At 40.5% G+C, this 23,239-nt stretch overlaps 1 protein-coding gene across 7 annotated transcripts in view; it reads left to right on the top strand.

The window, feature by feature from the left end:
* iqsec1b (IQ motif and Sec7 domain ArfGEF 1b) overlaps nt 1-23,239 on the top strand; it is a 455,019-nt gene that overhangs the window by 389,673 nt on the left and 42,107 nt on the right. For all 7 annotated transcript variants that reach the window (XM_073072148.1, XM_073072151.1, XM_073072149.1 and 4 more), the window contains one exon: nt 5,322-6,604. In XM_073072148.1, coding sequence (XP_072928249.1) covers nt 5,322-6,604 — 1,283 coding nt within the window. The remainder of the gene's footprint in view (nt 1-5,321; nt 6,605-23,239) is intronic.

The raw sequence follows: 23,239 nt of genomic DNA, 5'->3' as shown, positions 1-23,239 counted from the left end.
ACTGGATCGAAGCAATGATAAGGCAATTATTATCCATTAAAGCACAGTTGCAGGTATAACTGATTGAGCATTGCATGTTATTGTCAATACTAACATGCCCAATTGGACCTGTGCTGTGACTTGAGTTGGAAAGTGAGGCATCAGAGCATAACATTTGAAATACAAATCAGGAATTTGAAATGAGGATATACACATCTGATAGGGATGGTGTGGGAGAAGAGGAAGGATGATGTCCAAACCCAGCATATTTGACCGGGAGGTTGGGATATCTGGTAAACATGGTTATTTGACAGTGAATAAGAGGTAGGCAGTTGCTGATTGAGGCATTTGTAGGTGTGAGAGGTAATGATGAAGGATAAACCTAGGTGTTCCATTTAGTTGTGCCCCATGTTCCTGGTAATGTACAAAAAGGAAAGATGTATAGAGAATAATGCCATCTCTTATGCCCCCCACTCTTATTTTTTTCAACAGAAATCATGTAGAGAAGTCATGTAGTTTTGCCGAGAAGTCATGTCAGAATGGGAATCAGCATAGGAATTAAAAGAGTTAGCCACCAGGAAATTCTGCTTTTGGCAGATGGAGCTGAAGTGCTCTCGTCAAAGTGGTCCCCCAGTTTGCATTAGGTTTCACCAATGTTGAGGAGACTGCATGGGGAGCACCAGTTAAAATAGAAGACCCAAACAAATTCACAGGTGAAGTGTTGCTTCACCCAGAGGGACTGTTTGGGATGCGAATAGAGGTGAGGGAGGAAGTGAATGGGCAGATGTAGCATTTCTGTTATTTGCAGGGATGTGTGCCAGGAGGGAGATTAGTGGGGAGGGACGAATGGACAGGGGAATCACAGAGGGAGCAATCACTGCAGAAAGCAGAGAGTGGGGGACAAATAAAGATGTGTTTGGTGGTAGGATCCTGTTGGAGATGGCAGGAATTGTGGAGAATGATGTGTTGAATGCAGAGGCTCATGGGGTGGTAGGCGAAGACGAGAAGAACTCTATTCCTGTTAAGGGGATGGGAAGATGGGGGTGAACACAGATATCTGGGAGATGGGGGGGGGGATGCAGGTGAGGGCAGCATCAGTGGTGGAGGAAGGGAGACCCCGTACTTTGAAGAAGGAAGATATTTCTGATGTCCTGAAAAGGGAAGTCTCATACTGGGAACGGATGCAGTGGATCTGAGAAAAAAGAATAGCATCTTACAGAAGACATGGTGAGAAGAGGTGTAGTCAAGATAGCCATAAGGATCAATAAGTTTATAAAAGATGTTGATAAACAGTTTTCCTCCAGAGATGGAGACAGAGAGACTGAGAAAAGGGAGAGGGGTGTCAGAAATGGACCAAATGAATTTAAGGGCAGCTTGGAAGTTGGAAGCAAAGTTGATGGAATTGATGAGCTCAGCATGGCTGCATGAAGCAGCACCAGTGCCGTTGTCAATGTAGTGCATCCCTGGGGAGCGTTACCAGGGATGGCTTGGAATATGATCTGTTCCACATAGCCGATGAAAAGGCTATGGAGCTCATGCAGATGCCTATGGCTACTCCTTGAGATTGGAGAAAGTGGGAGGAACTGAAGAAGAAATTATTGACAGGGAGGACCAGTTCTGCTAGACGGAGGAGGGTGGTTAGAACTTTTGTTAAGAAAGAAGCAGAGAGCTTTAAGAACTTCTTGATAGAGGATAGAAGTATATAGGGACTGGGCATCCATAGTAAAAACGAGGCAGTTGTTGAGGAGATCAAGAGCACATGAGGTGTCACAGATGTAGGTGTGAAGGGACTAAAGCAAGTGGGATAGAACTTCTGTCACCTTTGTATCTGAGCCTACTTCTTTTGCAAGAACTCCCCACCCCTCACCAATGACTCCTCCTGTTTCCATCCCTCCTCCTCTTATTGAACACTATGCTCTGGTTGTCTATGTGCTCTAGATCTTTTCATCTCTAATTGCCGAGGAGACATCAACTTGCTCAACATCAGCACTCCTATGAAGACTCGAGGTCAGTGGAGCAGGAGCAGGCAGAAACAATGGTCTTACCCAAACAGTCAGGTTTGTGGATCTTGGGTAGGAGGTAGATATGAGCACACAGGGTAAGGGAACTATGAGTATGGTGGCAGTGAATGGGAGTGCTTCAGAGTTGAGGAGGTGAGTGATGGTGTTGCAGACAATTTTCTGGTGGTCTGTAGTGGGGTTCTTTACAAGGACTAGGTAAGAGGAGGTGTCTGAGAGTTGCTGCCTGGCCTCAGCAAGGTAGAGGCCAGTCTGCCAGACGACTAGCACCCACTTTGTTTGTGGGTTTGATAGTAAGGTTGGGATTGGTGTGGAGAGTGTGGAGAGAAGTGCATTCAGTTGGGGTAAGGTTCAAGGAGAAGAAAGGAGTGCTGAAGTTGAGCAAGTTGATGTTTCCTCGGCAATTAGAGATGAAAAGATCTAGAGCGCACAGACAAGCTGAGAGTGGTGTCTGATAAGAGGAGGAGGGGTGGAGACAGGAGGAATCATTGGTGAGGGGTGGCGAGTTCTTGCAGAAGAAGTAGGCTGGGAAAGGAAGGCGACAGAAGACCTCAGCTTTATGGTGGGTTCAGAACTCACTGAGGTGCATCTTAAAACAAGTGCCTCAGAAAAGTATATGGATTAGTAGTGATCTTCCAGAGTTCCCTGGTTTCTCAAAAGATGCAGCCAAATTGAAAAATAATAAATGTTTTATTATAGAAGGGAGACAAAGCAGGAAATCATAGGCCATTTGACAACTTCCCTTTGGCTAATGTTTATGAATATTCTGCTACTCTGCTTCTATTAAAATCATGACATTAGAAAATATATTCAGTGGCCACTTTGTTAAGAACACCTGTACATCTGCTTGTTCATGCAAATATCTAATCAGCCAAGCATATAGCAACAACTCAAAGTATAAATCTGTGTAGATATAGTCAAGTGGTTCAGTTGTTCTTCAGACCAAACATCAGAATGGGGAAGAAATGCGATCTAAGTGAGTTTAAAAGTGGAATGATTGTTGGTGCCAGAAAGGGTGGTTTGAGTATCTCAGAAAGTCCTGATCTCCTGGGATTATCATGCACAACGGTATCTAGGGTGTACAGAGAATGATGCAAAAGAAAAAGAATCATTCAGTGAGTGGCAGTTCTGTGGGTGAAAATGCCTTGCTAATGAGAGAAGCCACTGGAGAATAGCCAAACTGAAACAAGCTGATGGGAAGGCATCTGTAATTCAAATAACCACGTGTTACAACAGTGGTGTACAGAAGAACATCTCTGAATGCACACTACATTGAAGAACCTTGAAATAGATGGGCTACAGCAGCAGAAGACCACAGCAATCATTCCACTTTTAAACTCACTTAGATTGCATTTTTTCCCCATTTTGATGTTTGGTCTGAAGAATAACTGAACCACTTGACCATATCTACAGGTTCTACTCCTGTACCTAATAAACTGGCCACTGATTATAGTGTCGACATTGTTTTCTGAAAAAGTGATCACATTTGACAACTTTTGTCAGAATTTATTGATACTGCAAGGTGGATAAATCTTTTGAATTTGAGAATGTAGTTAAGAAAAACATAATATTTAAAAGGAGAGTGACTACAGAATTCTGATGTACAGAAGGATTTGGGTTTCTTTGCACATGAAACACAAGAAGGTAGCATGAATGTGACTAAAGTAATTAGTAAGGCAAATGGAATGTTGGCTTTAATTGCAAAAGAAAATGATGATGCAAGTGCAAATGCCTTCTTCCATCTGTATAGGGTGCTGGTGAGATCACACGTGGAACACTACACAATTTTTATGGTTTCATTATTTAAGCAGGATTTGCTTGCTTTAGCAGAAGTTCACTAATTTAATTCCTGGGATGACTAAACTGATTTATAAAGAAAGGTTGAGCGGAATGGGCCAAAACCGAATAAAGTTAAGAAAGATGAAATATCGTTATGAAAGATGAAATACATAGCAAGGTAGAGACTGTGACGAGTTTTCTGTTGATGCAGAGATCTAGAACTGGAGGGCATAGTTTCACATTTATCAAAAATGACTGAGAATTCCTTCTCCAAAACCCAATAAATCTTAGAAATTACCTGCCAGAGAGAGCTGTTGATCTGAATAATTCATTATATTCAAAACTGTTTTAGTCTACAGGGAGAGAAGGTTTATGGAAACAGACACAAAAGTTGAGCTGAGACCAAGATTGGATCACCAAAGATCTAAATGAATAGCAGGCATGCTTAAGGAATCAGATGGCTTACTCCTGTCAATATTTCTTATGTAATTAGGTCTCTCCTTATATAAGCACATCCTTCCCCCTCTGTGAGAATGAGGGAATTGGTCTGAGACTGTGACAATAATCTCTGGTAGAGTTGAAACTTGTCAAGGATTGATGTAGGGGCTCAGTCAGAAGGCACTGGTGCTGAGATGATGAATGTAGGGATTGAAATGGCAGCAGAAATGGGGAGGTAACTGGTGAAAGCAGAAGCAGGCACTGTTGCATATTGAAAGAAAGGAATTCTGTTATTAGAATAGAATAGCCTGAAAGGCTAGCTTGGCATTGAACAGAATACTGATACTGTATTATCCGCAGATGCTGTAGTGCATTTGGAGAACCTTCCAGGCTATTATGACCAAATGGTATGATCCTTGGGTAAAAATATGCATGTTCTTTGTCTTCATTCCAGAAAGGAAATGTGAATATTAGCAAACAGTTAAATTGCCTCCAGTAAAATAATCTAGCTTCCTTAAATGTATTCAAAAATTTCAGACTTCCTGCAATACTACTTCTTTAGCTTTTTCAAACGATGACTGTTCTTCTCCCATTTAAGTCTCATTCTGAATCAACCTTTTTATTCTTCACTTGCAACCTTTTTACCTTTTTTACCTTTTAATCTTTCACAGCCTTTATCCCATTACAGATCTTGTGGTATCTTCTCTTTTACTTTTCCTCCATTTATTTTGATGTTAAAACCATTCATTTTAAACTTTACCCAACTCCAATAAAAGGACATCGATCTGAAATGTTATCTCTCTTGCTTTCTGCAGCAGTCACTGTCAGATCTGAGTGTTTCCAATATTTTATGATTTTATCTTGAAATAAATCCATTGTAATGTCTTCCATTGTGCACTTAAAACCTGTTATTTCAATTATAGTTTTGTTCAGTTAAACTACTAGTTTACTAACTGAACAATTATTTGATACCTGTAAGAAATTGGATTAATATTGTATATTAACTACTTAAACCATTTCAAACCATGCAAAATTAGAATTGTTAATTAAAGCACAAATTTACTTTCTAACTTGGTAACTGAATTATTAAATATTTGACTTTTCCAGGTGGAAATGCTTGAGCGTAAATATGGAGGACGTTTCATAACCAGACATGCAGCCCGAACTATTCAGACAGCATTCCGCCAGTATCAAATGAACAAAAACTTTGAAAGACTAAGAAGTTCTATGTCTGAGAATCGCATGTCCAGGCGCATTGTGTTGTCCAATATGAGAATGCAGTTTTCCTTTGAAGGGCCTGAGAAAGTCCACAGCTCATTTTTTGAGGGAAAACAGGTGTCTATGACTGACGATGCAGGAAAATTAGGAGCTATTGTTCCGTCAGATTGTGGAGATCTTGGAGATGCAGCAGTGATCAAGTCTCCAGCTGCAAACAATGATTTTGCTGATGCAATAACTGAACTTGAGGATGCTTTCTCAAGACAAGTAAAATCACTGGCAGAATCAATTGATGATGCACTAAACTGTCGTACCTTGCACACTGATGATGGGCATCCTACTGACCAGGGCAAACGTTACAAAGAAAGCATGCAAAAAGAGGAAGAATTGGACAGTGTATCTTATGCTAAGTCTGTGCATGATGCTGAGCGCAGAAAATTGGATGAAATGTCTGCTTCATACAGTGATGTAACTCTGTACATCGATGAGGAAGAGCTCTCTCCTCCACTTCCTTTGTCATTACAGTCTGCGGACAGGCCATCCAGCACAGAATCAGATTTACGACTCCGTTCGGTGAATTCTGCTCAGGAATACTGGTCTATGACCCACAGGGATGATAAACTGGACACTGATACAAGCTGCAGAAGCACTCCTTCCTTGGAGTGTCAGGAGCCAAGGCTTCGTGTTGACCACCTCCCTTTACTAACAATTGAGCCACCCAGTGATAGTTCAGTAGACTTAAGTGACCGTTCAGAAAGAGGATCGCTAAAGAGACAAAATGCATATGAGCAAAATCCCAATAGCCAACGTGGAAGTCCCAAACATATATCTCACTCAGTTCCTACAAGAGTGCATCATCGTGATGAAGAACCTACTCGGCATCGACCACGGCAGATTGATAGCCATCTTGCTATCAATGGCTCCGCAAATCGGCAAAGCAAATCAGAGTCTGATTTTTCTGATGGGGACAATGACAGTATTAATAGCACTTCAAATTCCAATGATACAATAAACTGTAGCTCAGAATCCTCTTCGAGAGATAGTTTACGAGAACAAACTTTGAGCAAGCAAACATATCACAAGGAAACGCGAAACAGCTGGGATTCCCCTGCATTTAGCAATGATATCATTAGGAAACGCCACTACCGGATTGGTCTAAACCTCTTCAATAAGTATGTCGCTTTTACTAATCCTTTTATCTCAAATTTTGTTTGCATTCTGGTGTTGGTCTTTGGACTTTAAAGCTGACACTCTGTTATTTTTTGATTGAACTACCGATTTTCAAGAGGCTTAACCCAGACCTAAACATTGAATCTGTTGAAATTTTTTCATTACTTAATTATGAAGCAGGTAACGTTTAAATTGGTGAACCCTGATATTGTGTTATCGTAATATAATACTGATAAAGCAGATACTTGTGTTCAAATAGAACATTGTAGTTTCTGAAAATTTGCTCAGAAGTTACCTAGTCAAAGTGACCTTACCAGTATTTTAGTCATTCTTTCAACTCTTCTACACTTGTAGTTAATTCTAGGTTCTTGTTGCTATTTTTTTCTCTCCTCATTCCTCAACACCTAGTAAAACAACAGTAAACTAATACATGAGGTAGGAGAGTCCAGGCCCAAGGGTTCCCGAGAGAAATGACAAAGCTGCAAGTTATGTGACTTTACATCTGAGGTTAGTGTTGATAGCATTCTCATTTGGTACAGGACTTTCTTTACCTGAAATGAACAAAACTGAAACTTTTACTTTGTATGCCAGTTTCCCTTTGACATCAAAGGAGAGTATCAGAACATGGCCAGCTGTGCTTTCCCCAAAAATTGCCCCTTCCCGTTAAGCTGGTTGCTCTATTGTACCTCAAGGCCCACGATGCCAGCCCAATCCAGAAGCCAGACTGGGCCAGGTTTAAGGGATCAGTAGCTCATAAACCTGATCCATGTTAAGCCTGATTCAATGTTCTGGGCCGCTGAATTGGATCCAGTTGTTGACCCAGGAATAAAAAATAATTGGGCACAGGTCAATTAGTATGACACAGGTACAATACAGCAAGATACATTTTCTTTGTGTATTGTTTTGTGTTAGAGTATTGATGAGCACAAGTTTGTTATCCTGTCAGCATACAGGTATATAGCACTGGTGGGCAAAGATCTGTCAATAAAAAATTTCAATGAAGTCTTTTAAAAAAAAAGGTTAATGCTCAAAGGACTGTGATAATCTTTGATTTAACATCCCTGCTGACGCATTACCCTCAAGACATGAACTTCAGGGAATCCTAGATAAAGTTGATTATGTAAGATACAGTGGATAAACTTTATTTCAATGCAAGAGGCTTGACAGTTAAGGCGTGTGAACTCAGAGCGGGACAGGGACACAGTAGTCATAACAGAATCAAGGCTGTGGAAAGGGCAGGACTGGCAGCTCAATATTCTATGATAAGCTACAAGAATGACAGAGGTACAGAGAAGAGGGGTAGTTACCATCTTGATGAAAGAGAACATAATAATAGACCTCTTCTGAGAATATTCTCAGGGTAATCATCGAATGAGGGCATCTGGTCGAACTTAGAAATAGGAAGGTGTTGTTCACTCTGATGGAATTGTATTATAGCCCACCCCCCGCCCCCCCCAATAACCAGTGGGAATTGTAGGAGCAGATATGTAGACAGATCGCAGCTATTTGTAAACATAATAGGGTGGCATTAATGAGAGCTTTTAACTTCCCTAATATTGACTGGATCAACCATGGTATGAAAGGCTTTGACTGAGTGGAATTTGTGAAATATGTCTAGGAAAGCTTCCTTGATCAATATACAAGGGAATCTACTGAAGATGACACAACAGTGGATCTCCTGCTGGGGAATGAGGTAGAGCAACTTGCAGAAGTGTCTTTTAGCAAGTACTTTGGATCCAGTGAGAAAATATTGGAAATTAAGGGTATGGAGGAAATGACTGGTATTGTCTTGCACCATACACAAATTACAAGGGAGGAGGTAATGGAAGCCTTAAAGTGAATTAAGGATGATACCTATATATCCCTGGGGCCTGACCTGGTGCATTCTTGGATTTTGTGGTAAGATAGAGAAGAAATTGCAGAGGCCCTTCAGAGATTTTTGTTTAATCTCTGGCCACAGATGAGGTTAAAAAGGTCTAGGGAGTAGCTAATGTGCTCTGAAAGGTTAGATTTTATGGGATACGGGTGGGGTGGAGTGGGGGATAGCAGTTTGGATTCAGTGGTATGCCACAGGGGTTGGTGCTGGGACATTTGTTGTTTCTGATTTATATAAATGGAAATGTCAAAGGTATGGTTAATAAGTTTGCAGATGATGCTTAAATAGGTAGTAAAAGTTATGAAAAATTATATGGGGTATTGATCAGCTAGGTATGTGCGCTGAGTTTTGACAAGTGTCTTTCAATCAAGTTAAATGTGAAGTATATCATTTTGGGATCTCAAACCAGGGGAGGACTTGTACAATGAATGATAGGACCCTGAGGAGTGTTATGGATTGGAGGGATCTAGGAGTGCACGTGCAGAGTTCACTGAAAGCAGCATCACAGTGTGGTGATAAAGGGACTTGGCATGCTGGCCTTCATTGATCGGGACAGTGAGTATAGGAGTTGTGAAGTTATATCACAGTTATATAAGATATTGATGAAGCCCAGGGAATATTGTGTGCCATTTTGATTATCCTTTTAAAGGAAAGAATTTAGCAAACTAGAAAGATTTCAGAAAAGATTTACTAAGGTGTTGCCTGGACTTGGAGGCCTGAGTTACAAAGAGAGGTTCTGTTGAATAGGACTTTATTTCCTAGAACATAGGAGATTGAGTGATGGTCGAATAGAAGTACCGGTATATAATATCATGAGAAGCATTGACAACCTGAAACCACATAGTCTTTTTCCCAGGGAGCGGGTGCTAAAAACATGAATGTGTAAATTTAAGATCAGAGGTGAAAGACTTAAAAGGGACATCAGGGCAGCTTCTTCACACAAACGGTGGTGCATATTTAGGATAAGCTGCAGAAATAGTGGTTGAGGCAGGCATATTAGCAACGTCTAAAAGCCATCTAGATAAGTGCATGCATAGGAAGTATAGAGAGAGCTATGAGCCAAATGCAGTCAGATGAACCCAGCTCGCTGGGCAACACAAATTGGCGTGGATGAGTTGGGCCTAAGGGCTGTTTCCATCCTCTATGACTATAGTGAATATGCATAGCTTCCTGACAGTGGAGTGGATGTTCATCTTCTGAAAAAAAGAAAGTATAAATGATAAATTTTTTAAAACTTGTGTTTTTCTGATGAACTATCATGAATACCCTTGAATATAAAAGCACACAAAATAGTCAGATTTGAAAAATAAGTATAACATAGATCAAAGCTATGCAGGAAACAGACCCTTTGGCCTACAATTATGTGCCAAACTAATTAAGCTGGTAACTAAATACATAACTAAACAAGTCCTTTCTGCCTTCATAAGGTCCATATCTACTATTCTCTACACATTCATGCACCTATCTAAGAGTCTCTTAAATACTATTATCATTTGTTTCCAGTACCATTCTAGGCATCCACCAGTCTTTGTGTTTAAAAAACAACTGGCCCTCACATCTCCTTTGAATTTGCTCTCCTCACCTTAAGTGCATGCCCTCTAGTTTTAGACACCCAGGCAGCGTTGTAATAAACCTCCTCCACCCTCACCAAGCCTTCTGTATTGGCTGACCAGAATTAAATGCCAGATGTGGCCAAACCAGGGCTTAAAAAGCTGAAAAATAACTTCCTGAGTCTTGAACTCTATGTTTCAAACTAATAAAGTATTGCATAAACCTTTAGTACCTAATCAACTTGTGCAGCCACTTTCACGGAGCTATGGATTTGGACCCCAAGATCCCTCTTCATCACTGCTGTTAAAGGTCTTGCCATTAACTGTGTACAGCCCATTTATATTTATTGTCCTAAAGTGCAACACCTACACTTGGCTGAAATAAAATGCACCTGACATTTTTACATTCATATCTGTAAATGATCTACATCTGCTGCGTCCTTGGAATTGTCTGCACAATCCACAATGCCACCAATTTTTGTATCATCTGCGAACTTACCTAACCCGTTCATGGTGCAGTAATAACAGGGTTGTTGTGATGGGGGATTTTAATTTCCCCAGTATTGATTGGCATCTCCGTAGAGTGAAGGAGATGGGGTGGAGTTTGTTAGGTGTTTTCAGGAAGGTTTCCAGACACAGTATGTAGATAAGCCTAAACAAGGAAAGGCTGTACTTGATCTGGTATGGGAAATGAACCTGGTGAGGTGTCAGGTCTCTCAGTGGGAGAGCATTTTGGAGATAGTGATCATAATTCTATCTCCTTTACCGTAGCATTGGAGAGGGATAGGAACAGAGTAAGGAAAGCGTTTAATTGGAGTAAGGGGAAGTATGAAACTATCAGGCAGGTAATTGGAAACATAAATTAGGAACAGATGATCTCAGGGAAATGTACAGCAGAAATGGGAAAAATATTCAGGGGATATTTGCATGGCGTTCTGCACAGGTACGTTCCAATGAGACAGGGAAAGGATGGTAGGGTACAGGAACCGTGGTGTACAAGGACAGTTGAAACGAGTCAAGAAAAGAAAAGCTTACGAAAGATTCAAAAAACTAGGTAATGATAGAGATCTAGAAAATAATAAGGCTAGCAGGAAAGAGCTTAAGAATAAAATTAGGAGAATCAGAAGGGGCCATGAGAAGGCCTTGGTGAGCAGGATTAAGGAAGGCCCCAAGGCATTCTACAAGTATGTGAAAAGCAAGAGTATAAGACGTGAGAGAAAAGGACCAATCAAATGTGACAGTGGAAAAGTGTGTATGGAACCAGAAGAGGTATGGAGGTACTTAATGAATACTTTGCTTCAGTATTCATACAGAAAAGGACCTTGGCAATTGTAGGGATGACTTACAGTGGACTGAATAGCTTGAACATATAGACATTAAGAAAGAGGATGTGCATCAAGTTGGATAAGTCACCGGAACCGGACGAGATATAACCCAGGCTACTGTGGGAGGTGAAGGAGGAGATTGCTGAGCCTCTGGCAATGATCTTTGCATCATCAATGGGGACGGGAGAGGTTCTGGAGGATTGGAGATCAGATGTTGTTCCCTTGTTCAAGAAAGGGGGTAGAGATAGCCCAGGAAATTATAGGCTAGTGAGTCTTACTTCAGTGGTTGGTAAGCTGACAGAGAAGAGCCTGAGACCCAGTATTTATGAACATTAGAGGCATAATATGATTAGGAATAGTCAGCATGGCTTTGTCAAGGGCAGGTCATGCCTTACGAGCCTAATTGAATTTATTGAGGATGTGACTAAACACATTGATGAAGGTAGGGCAATAGTTTTAGCGTATATGGACAAGGTATTTGATAAAGTACCCCATGCAAGGCTTATTGAGAAAGTAAGGAGGCATGGGATCCAAGGGGACATTGCTTTGTGGATCCAGACCTGGCTTGCCCACAGAAGGCAAAGAGTGGTTGTAGATGGGTCATATTCTGCATGGAGGCCTCTGACCAGTGGTGTGCCTGAGGGATCTGTTCTGGGACCCCTACTCTTCATGATTTTTATAAATGACCTGGATGAGTAAGTGGAAGAATGGTTTGATAAATTTGCTGATGACGCAAAGGTTGGGGATGTTGTGGATAGTGTGGAGGGCTGTCAGAGGTTACAGCGGGACATTGATAGGATGCAAAACTGGACTGAGAAATGGCAGATGGCGTTCAACCCAGATAAGTCTGAGGTGGTTCATTTTGGTAGATCAAATATGATGGCAGAATATAGTATTAATGGTCAGACTTTTGGCAGTGTGGAAGATCAGAAGGATCTTGGGGTCCAAGTCCATAGGACACTCAAATATTTTGCGCAGGTTGACTGATTAAGAAGGCATATGGTGTATTGGCCTTCATCAACCATGGGATTGAGTTCAAGAGCTGAGAGGAAATGTTGCAGCTATATAGGACCCTGGTCAGACCCCACTTGGAGTACTGTACTCAGTTCTGGTCACCTCACAACAGGAAGGGTGTGGAAACTATAGAAAAGGTGCAGAGGAGATTTACAAGGATGTTGCTTGGATTGGGGAGCATGCCTTATGAGAATAGGTTGAGTGAACTTGACCTTTTCTCCTTGGAGCGACGGAGGATGAGAGGTGACTTGATAGAGGTGTATAAGATGATGAGAGGCATTGATCGTCAGAGGCTATTTCCTAAGGCTGAAATGGCTAACACAAGAGGACACAGTTTTAAAGTGCTTGGAAGTAGGTACAGAGGAGCTGTCAGGACTAAGTTTTTTACGCAGAGAGTGGTGAGTGTATGGAATGGGTTGCCAGTGATGGTGGTGGAGGCGGATGCAATAAGGTCTTTTAAGAGGCTCCTGGATAGGTACATGGAGCTTAGAAAAATAGAGGGTTATGGGTAACCCGCGGTCATTTCTAAAGTAAGTACATGTTCGGCACAGCATTGTGGGCCAAAGAGCCTGTATTGTGCTGTAGGTTTTCTATGTTCTATTCTATATTATAATCCAAGTCATTAATACATATCACAAATGACTAGTATATAACAGACTCTGTATTAGGACACAAGAGAGTGCAAATGCTGGAACCTGAGGTAACGCGCAAAATGCTGGAGGAAAGCAGCAGGTCAGATAGCCTCTTTGGAGGAAACTGGAAAGTCGATGTTTTGATATAGATGAAGGCTGAACCACTGAATTCCTCCTGTGTTTTGAATGTAAATCCTGTATTACGTTTTGATTCTTTCTCATTTCCTTATTATTTCATGCTATGCTGATAGCTATTGGAGCCATTTAGGCCCATTGGGCTATGCAACTCCAAGAATCTTTAGTTATGTGGAGGGACACTTGTGTTCCTGTACACAATGGGATGTGGAAGAGCCTTATGTATGTCTTTGCTCAAGGGCCCAGTAGTACTTGTTCTGCCTTTGGGTGTGGAATGTGTTGTATTTTTAAGAATTGCAGATCCATAGGCCTTCGATAGCTTTAAAAATTATAATTACTCTTGGTTCAGAATTAAAAGTTACACATTTCCTTTTAGGTGGATCTTCTGCTTAAAAGCCATCAGTTTTCAGAATTAACGGCCTTTTACCTAGTTAGGAAGTCAGAATGTCTGGTCTTACAAGCACAGCAGAAGTTTTGGCTCTCAGTCAGCTAATTGCTAGACCCAGGTCCGTCAGCCGAGGAAAACTCATCTACTGATTTCCTTAGTATTAACCTGGATAAACTAGCAGGTCAATCGATTTCAAGGGCAAGAACTAATTAGTCAGAAGTCTGCATACAACTTGTTAATTTGGATTTAGTTAAATTTAACTATTTAGATTTATTTTTAAGTGTGTTAATTTTGCTAAACTATTTAAAATTGCAATACAACTTTTGCTTAGTAATATTTTTTAAAAACATTTTTGAACATGAAAGGTATTCACAAACATTACAGATGATGCATTAAGCCAAAGCAGCCTCTACACTCGTGGCTGCACATGAAAGATCCTATGACACTGTTTAGATGGTGAGCTGGGTAGCTGGCCACTATTCTTGCTGATATTTGTCAGCACAACTGAACTAAAAACAAGTTTAGTCACTCATATATTTTAATTTTCCAGAGTGTGCAGTGCATAACTTGCTTGCTGGTTTTCCTGAATTATAGCACTAATTATACTTAAGAAGTACTTCATGGTCTGTAAATTGCTTTGGGAAAGGAAAGCTGTTAGAAAATCACGATCTTACTTCCTAACAGTCCTGCAGAGGTGAGTATTTTGAATATTTAGATTACTCCATTCCCCTATGAATCAAATGAAGCTCATTATAATGCACTCAATGAAATTATTTTCTATCGATTGGAAAACCCAAACTGTTTAATTGAGGCATTAAAGCACTATGCTGGAAGAATAGGTTTGTAAAAAAAGTGCTAGGCTTTTTAATTCTTTCCAGATACATCTGGTTAACATACCGTATAGAATTATTCACACTGTGAGAGAGTATCTACGGAAGTGAATAAACAGTCTATGTTTGTTCTGGAGTCCTGATAAAGGGTCTCAGCTGAAAACATAGACCATTTATTCATTTCCTTGGATTCTGCTTGACTTACTGAGTTCCTTTAGCATTTTGTATGTGTTTCTCTATATTTCCAGCATCTGCAGAATCTCTTGCATTTATTATTCAAGTTGTGAATTTTTATACTGGAAATTTGCTCTTTAATTTACTCGTGAAGCTATATAGGTGATTAACTTTTATATTTTCTATTTGAAAGTTCCCTCTCAATAGGTTTCAATAGGTACATTTAATGTCAGAGAAATGTATACAATATACATCCTGAAATTCTTGTTCTTCCCAAACATCCATGAAAACAGAGGAGTGCCCCAAAGAATGAATGACAGTTAAATGTTAGAACCCCAAAGCCCCCTCCCATGCATAAGCAACAGCAACGCAACAGCCCCCCTACCACCAGCAAAAAAGCATCGGTACCCCCCCCACTGAGCACTCAAGCGTGCAGCAAAGCATCAATAAAGACCACAGACTTGCAGTACCCCAAAGACTACTCGTTCACCCAGTGTTCAACATACCACAGGCTCTCTCCCTAATAAGGGGAATAAAGGTGTCCCTGTTTCACAGTGAGAGAGGAGACATAACAAAACAACTCGCTGATTTATGGTGTTAATAGTCTGTAGTGTCACTTTTTCCAAGCTCTGTGCCCAAAGAACTTGGATTTCTGGGCACACAGCCAGCATCCAGCTCACTGCTTTTGATCTTCCGTGTACTCCACTTCACGACACTTCAGGTGGCATCACTGGCCTCGAATCCGCTGTCTCCAGAGCCACGAAAATCCAGCATTCTGAAGGCCTGCTAGACTTCTAGGCCGCGTCTTTGGCATATCGAAAAGCAGCTGGTTGCTAGGCCCTGAGAGCGGGTCCCATTTCCACAAAGAACCGAGGTCAGCATGTAACTCCAGGTCAGGGTCTTCAAAAGAACCTTAAACGGGGAAAAAAGAGATACCAAGGATAGAAATAAAGCTGTTTCCAATGATGCAAGCAAAGGAGTCGCTGTTCAGTGCCATCATCCTAAGCTCCTTATCTGGTACGTGCATTTTCCTACAGAGTGAAGTGTTCTGTTTGCAATCCATGTGGGACTAAATAAGAAATAGATTTAATTGTAAAGGCATGAAGAACAAATCCTTTTTCAGGGTAACATGTAATTAACATCTTTTACACAGATTGTGCTTAGATCCATGAGGCAACAGTTATGAAGGCATAAAGTAAGAAGAGTTTGTATTAGGAGATGTGTATTGTAAAATTGAGGCTCCTTTGAATGTCAAAAAATAGCATGTACAGGTACAGGACTGTCAAGCAACTATGTACCATGTATCATTGTATTTACTTTCCTCTAGTAACTTGCTATTGACATTAAAAGACATCTCTTCATTCCTTCATTTAAATGCACAAGCAATTAAACATATACTGTAGATGTCAGATTATAAGCCGCTACTTTTTTCCCACATTTTGAACAGCTTTGAACACTGCGGCCTTTACTACGGTGCGGCTAATGCATGATTTTTTTTCATGCCGCCAAAAACATTTTGCCTTGTAACAGTAGACCAATAAAATTGATGAGTAGTTCACAGAGGTCCAATGAAATTGTACGATAAATCAAGCGCACTTTCACAATTAAATTATTGTAAATCAGTCATTTGTACTCACCCTCATCAACATGGAAAACACTCGAAGAAAAGCATTGTGCTGCCTTTATGGCAGTTATTTAGTTTATAATATTTTCGCTTAGTAATTCATTTGTTAGTATTTTCTAGTTAAAGTTAGAAGTGTTAAGTATATTTGTTTTCTGTACATCCCGGGATACTATGACGTCACATCCGGTTTTGCCGCGTCTTGTGGGAAATACCGGTTTGCGATAAACGGGAAGGTGGGGGCATTAGGCCAGCGCGAAACGCTGCTTTTAAGTTAAAGGCGATCAATAACTTTTCCTGGTAGGCTGCAGTATATATTTTTTTACCAGTCGTTAGGAGATATTGGAATGTATACGCAATGTAATTTGTATACGTATACATAATATACGTATGTATATTTAAAAGTAGCCGTGTTACAGGCACGGTTCGAAAAAAAGCATTTGCAATATGTATTTGTTTATGTTACCATATGGATTTAATTAAAAGTTAAAAAATCCTCACATGTAATATCTTTCTGTGTAAGTATCTCATATTACAACGTGGGACACCTGCGGCCTAAAATCCGGTGCGGCTTGTACAAGTACAAAATTGATTTTCTTTCTAAAATTAGAGCCAGCGGCTTTTAATCAGGTGTGCTCTGTAGTGCGAAATCTACGGTAGTTTAAGTGTCTGGTTTGCTTTGTACCTACCATTTTTATATTACAATGCAAAGTCTATTTTTATTTACTTATAGATCTATAAATATTTTGACCACTATGAAATTTAAATGACTTTTATTTTAGGAGATGAAAAATTTATTAGGAACTCCAAAACTGCATGGAACTGAAGTACCGTAGATTCCGGACTACAGAGCGCACCTGATTTTAAGCCGCTGGCACTAATTTTAGAAATAAAATCATTTTTTTAAATGTAAAGGCCGCACCGGATTTTCGGCCGCAGGTGTCCCACGTTGTAATATGAGATATTTACACAGAAAGATATTACACGTGAGGATTTTTTTAACTTTTAATTAAATCCATATGGTAACAAAAACAAATACATATTGCAAATGCTTTTTTTCGAACCGTGCCCGTACGCGGCTACTTTTAAATATACGTTGCGTATACTTCTTTACTGAACAACATTCCAATATCTCCTAACGACTGGTAAAAAATATATATACTGCAGCCTACCAGGAAAAGTTATTGATACCTTTAACTTAAAAGCAGAGTTCGCTCGGATCCAAAGCCGCTCGCGTAATGCCGCTCCCCCCCTCCTTTCCGTTTCATCGCAAACGGCATTTAAAAGCAGATTTCGCTCGGATCCAAAGCCGCTCGCGTAATCCGCTCCCCCCCTCCTTTCCGTTTCATCGCAAACGGCATTTTCCCACAAGACACCGCGAAACCGGGTGTGTCGTCATAGCATCCCGCGATGTAGTACAGAAAACAAATATAGTTTAAACTAAGTAGGGTAGGTAGCACAATGCTTCGAGTGTTTTCCATGTTGATGAGGGTGAGTACAAATGACTGATTTACAATAATTTAATTGTGAAAGTGCGCTTGATTTATCGTACAATTTCATTGGACCTCTGTGAACTACTCATCAATTTTATTGGTCTACTGTTACGAGGCAAAATGTTTACGAGGCGGCATGAAAAAAACCTTGCATTAGCCGCTCTGGATTATTGGCCGCAAAGTTCAAAGCTGTTCAAAATGTGGGAAAAAAGTAGCGGCTTAAAATCCGGAATCTACGGTATGTATATTAACTGCTGTATGTTGACCTGAGAATTTATCGGGTGATACATATATTAGACATACAAGGCCATGAGGTCTGAGATGATTAACCTGTAACCACCACAACCATCTTCCTTTGTTGGGTATCAGGTTTTCCCACTGATCCCTACTGATTTCAGTTTAGCCAAAGCTCCTTAATGTTAGTTATGAAGCCAAGTACAGTTACTCTCATTTTATCTCTGGAGTTCAGCTCTTTAGTCCATGTTTGGACTAAGGCTGTAATCAAATCAAGAGCTGAGTGATTTTGGTAGAACCAAAGTGAGCTTCTGTGAGCAGTTTATTGCAAAGTAAGTGCCACTTGAAAGTACCATCAATTATCCTTTCCATCGCTGTGATGATCAAGATTACACTAACAGGGCAGCAAATGGTTGGTTTGGATTTGTCCTGCAATTTGTGAACTGGACATACCTGGGCAATTTTCCATGTTATATTGAACACGAAAATAACCCAGCAGAAGTTGATTTTTATTTGTTGTATGTTAGGAAGAAATTTTGTAAATACCACTACTGAGATAGAGGGAAATGATTAACAGCCCACATTCTACGTTATTTTGCTGGATCAACATGTTACCTTGTGTGACGTGTCCAATTATCTTATCACAAGCCTGTCATTTTGTGGTTTCTTGTATGAGCATTCCACCATAGGCATGCTCAATCACTGTTAACATGCACACACGTCTGTACTCAGGTACTATATGGAGTTTTTACCCCATATGCCCATGTACCTGTGCACATAAGTAGAACCTGGTTTTTGGTAGTGTTTGGGCCTCCTCATCACTGGATCAAGCTCTTGCTTATGGGATAGTAACTGTGTATTAGCTACCCCATGTTAAAAAATGCATTTCCAGTACATCTTCCGTTCCACAATGAGGTTCAGGAACTGTAATGTCAAGAACCTCATGAACAAATATAACAACAGATCTGAACAGCAAGTGCTGTCATAACTCAGGAACTCAGATGCTTTGGCATCAACTTCATCACAATGAATGAGCACAACAGATGGGAGATGGACATTTTAAAGAATAATGTAGTGAAGTCACCACTTTTGACAAACTGGAAGGGAAGCAGTCTTTCCTCTTTCCCTCTTTTTTCCATCTCCCATTCTGACTATCCGCTTACACTTTTGCTTACCTGCCCATCACCTCACTCTGATGCTCCTCCTCCTCTGTTTCTCATGGTTCCCCGCTGCACTCCAGCCTGATTCCTTCTTCTTCAGCCCTTTACCTTTCCCACCTATCGCCTTCATACTTCCCACTTCATCTCCCCATCCACGCACTTTGCCCCTCACCTGGCTTCGCCTATCACCTGCCAGTTTTTACTACTTCCCCTCCCCCCACCTTCTTATTCTGGCTTGTCCCCCCTTCCTTTCCAGAGCTAATGGACGGATCATGACCAAAAACATTAACTGTTTATTCCCCTCCATAGATGCTGCCTGACCTGCTGAGTTCCTCCAGCATTTTGTGTGTTGCTCTGAATTTTCAGCATCCGAGGGATCTCTTGTATTCTTGGAGTGATCTTTATTATCAGGAATAAGCTAGACTAGAATCTCAGGGACTCGCTCTGCAGAATTAGTGAGTACTTTATGACTCTCTAGCTCACAGTGGCCCATGACACAGACATGCATGTACCCTCACTTTTAAAGCTTTGGAAAAAGTCCAGAAATACTTCTTTTATAACCTTGAAAATTGTAGCCCACGTTCCAAAAAGAAACAAACTTAACATCCAAGGCAACTCCAGCATCAGTGTGAGAAGGGGCACAGTCATCTGGCAAGATATGATCAGCAAGGAAAGAGTGGAGAAGGATAACACAAGATATCTTTCAGTGATGGAGCAAGTGAAGTTGTGTGAAGTTATCCTCTCTGGCTCAGGAGCATGATAGTTGAGGGGTAACAACTGTTTCTGAACCTGGTGGTGTGAACCTTGAGGCTTCTGTACCTTCTTCCTGATGGCAGTAACAAGAAGAAGGCATGACCTGGTAGTGGGGGTCCCTGATGATGTAGGTTAATCAGGTGGATTATGAGATTCAGTTCTTTTAGCTTGAAGTTAGCTTCACGCTGTCAGTGGATAAAACTAAGACTGACAGATCACTGTAGGAATAGGAAGGGGATTTGAAATGGCAAGCAACTTGGAGGTCACATAGTCATTGTTCAGTCATTGGCATCTGCTGGATAATATCATTGTTTGAGCAAGAACTAACGAAGATCTGATGTCACCTGTACTGTAATGGTGATGTGGCTGCTGGGATAACTACCATAAATCCTTGCCTTTATCTCCTTCAGCCTGGTCCTGAAACATCAGCATCAAAAGCAGCATTATTGTGTAGATTAATGTTGATGTCACAAGTACTCCAAAAAGCTGCCTCTTCTCAGACAGTATCTCACAAAAGCAAACTGTCAAGTCCTAGTCTACAGGGAGAACACACAGAGATCCTGTGTAAGCAGCAGGCATCCTCACAAGTTCTCCATCTTCCTGATCTGTACCTGTGAATAAACCAAAGGTTCCCACCATGGCCTCATTAGCTACTACAGAACCTACAAAGTTGGAAGTGGAAGTATGAAAAGATTCCTTGTTGTTACTCCATCGTAGCGCAGAGATGGGAGTTGGAGTTAGATATTTTTTCATAATTCTCACTTTGTTTTCACGAATGATGAACTCGTGGATTTTTTTTTACTATTTTCTCAAGACCACTCAGAATTTCAACTTCTGTAAATTTCCCTTCACCTTTCTAGTCAGGACAGGAGTTTGGTGCAAGTGGACAGTTGATGATAATGTTTTTTCTTCATTACTATAACCTTTACCATTTTTTGCTGAAGTACTTGGCGTCAATTGTCCTTGCAGCTATCAGAACAGCAACGATTCTCTAACTATGACCTGGCCAATGTCCTATTTAAATTTAATTTCTTTTTGAATTCATTGTACTGATAATTAAAATCAAGAATTTAATTTGTTCTTTTTACTGTTTTTTTCTCCCTGCGATCCAGCTCTTAAAGATAAATGTAGTTGCCTTTGTGGAAAATTTCCTCTGTAAATCCAGTGTGGGTGATTATGATCTGTCTTCATATTTTAAAGGAAATGGTGATGTTGCTTTTTATCAAATATCTCTGAAATCTGTTCATTTAACAATTCCTGGCTTCTCCTTGCTGATCAGTGCAATGAGGCACACATTGTACCGGTAATTCTGGTGAAACCAACTTCTACTAATATTCCATTAATGTACTGTTTTAGCTCGTGGGCTTAGAAATCATGAATATCCAAGGTTCAATTTTCACTTTTGAATGTATTTGATGATTTCAGTTGAAAAAGGGTTTGAGAATAGCAGCCTATGCTGCATGCAAATAATGTAACAGGGATATTCCTCAGATTACCCAGGCTTTCAGCCTGAGTTTATTATCGAGTGGTACTTGTTGGTTGGTTCTAGTGTCTAAAGCAAGGTGCTGATTGATGGCTTTAGTATAAATCTTGCTCACAATATCCTTTCAGCTGAGGCTTTTGATTTGCCTGGATTTTGCATAGACAGTAATAGTGAAGGCCAACAGCACACACTGTGATTATGGATTGCATTGGTCAGCAACTTCTCAAGTACAGTCATTCATAGTTAAATGCAGAAATCGGAAGCTGCAGTCTGATCTGCCCCATTTGTAAATTGTGTTATTACAGCTCCGTAATGATAAATCTAGCATTGAAATACATGGATGGATGTGAAGTTACATTACTTTCACAATAAATATGCCATTATAGCTGGGGGTGATCTAATCAAGTGTAATGAAATTTTAGAGGCATGGGACAGAAATAGGCCCTTTGGCCCAATCTATCCATACGTGTCTAAGTTAATCCCATTTGCCTGTGTTTCTCCTATATCCCTCTAAAGCTATTAACCCCATGATAATTAATAATTATTGTCAGCAACACCCTATGAAACTTAAAAGTATATTTTCTAAGTGCTGAGTCTCATTATTTTGGAATTTAATTATGCAAAGATTGAATAAGGTTCAATATCCCTCAACCCCTTTGTTTTTCTTTCCTTTTAATTTTACTTTCCATACATTCGTTAATAATTTGAATTTACTAGTTTAAGTTTTCAGGATTCACAATATTATAGCTCAAAACAATTATCATCTTCAATGTTCAAGCTGTGCATTTCTTTTTTAAATGTGTAATACCAGGCTTATTTTTCTGCACAATGATGGGCAAATTTTCAAACGTTATCCTTAATGTCAGGTTTTTATGCCATTTTTGTTGGGATCTGTTCCTTTTGTGGATTGATTCTGCTTTAGCTTTCCATGAAAGATTTACTTTTCTGGATTACTTCAGCAACATCACTTTAAGATATTTAAAAAAAATCTAACAGTACTCAAAATCGGCGGACCCAGATGGCAGACTTGGTCATGTGTGCTATTCCCCTTTAAGAAAATAGAAATGGGGAAGGCACACCGACCGGCATACAAGTATGATTGAAATACAGAGGCTTCAGAACCCCACTCCTGACGATCTTGCTTGAAAATAAAACTGAAGACCACAAAGCAAGATTGCAGTACCAGAGGGACTTCAGGGACTGCTGTATTCTCAGCTTCATGAAAACATTGCTAACTTTTGCCATTGTGGACTCAGTGCTGCAGCATGATGGCTTCACCATTCTCCGCAAAGACAGAGCAACTGGACCCTTTAAAGGTAGAGGAGATGGAATAAGCTTTATGATGAACTCATCATGGTGCACAGACGTGACAGTTCTGTCTCAGTCCTGATCACCCAACCTGGAACATCAAGCAGTCAAATGTCATCCATTTATTTGCCAACGGAGTTTTTTGCATCATCCTGGTAGCGGTGTACATACCACCTCAGGCCAACATCAGGCAGGCACTGGAAGAGCTGAGCACCATGATCAGCAGTCACCAAACAGCACACCCGGATGCAGGAAATTTCAGCCAATCCAGCTTGAAGAAGTCTTAGAACAACTACTCACCGACATACTGTATCACCTGATCAGTGTTAAACCACCATCAAGAACGCTTACCATGCCATCCATGCCCACACTTTGGAAAATTCGATCACCTGGCTGAACTACTCCCGGCGTATAGGCAGATGAAAGACCACAGCACCATTGGTGAGGACCAAGAAGGTATGGTCAAGGGAGGCAGAGGAATGTTTACAGGATTGCTTTGAGACAGTGGACTGGACAATATTCAGGGATTCATCTTTGAATCTGAATGACTATGCCACAGCTTCATCAAACAAACTTCATCAAGACTGTGCGGATGATTTTGTGCCTTCAAGCCCTTTGGGGTGGCGTGGTAGCATAGTGGTTAGAACGCTTTACAGTACTT

Source organism: Hemitrygon akajei, chromosome 19 (genome assembly GCF_048418815.1).
Source record: "Hemitrygon akajei chromosome 19, sHemAka1.3, whole genome shotgun sequence".
In the NCBI taxonomy this organism is placed as follows: Eukaryota; Metazoa; Chordata; class Chondrichthyes; order Myliobatiformes; family Dasyatidae; genus Hemitrygon; species Hemitrygon akajei.
Note: the sequence above shows the minus strand (reverse complement) of the source record. Positions and strands in the feature narration are given on the sequence as shown.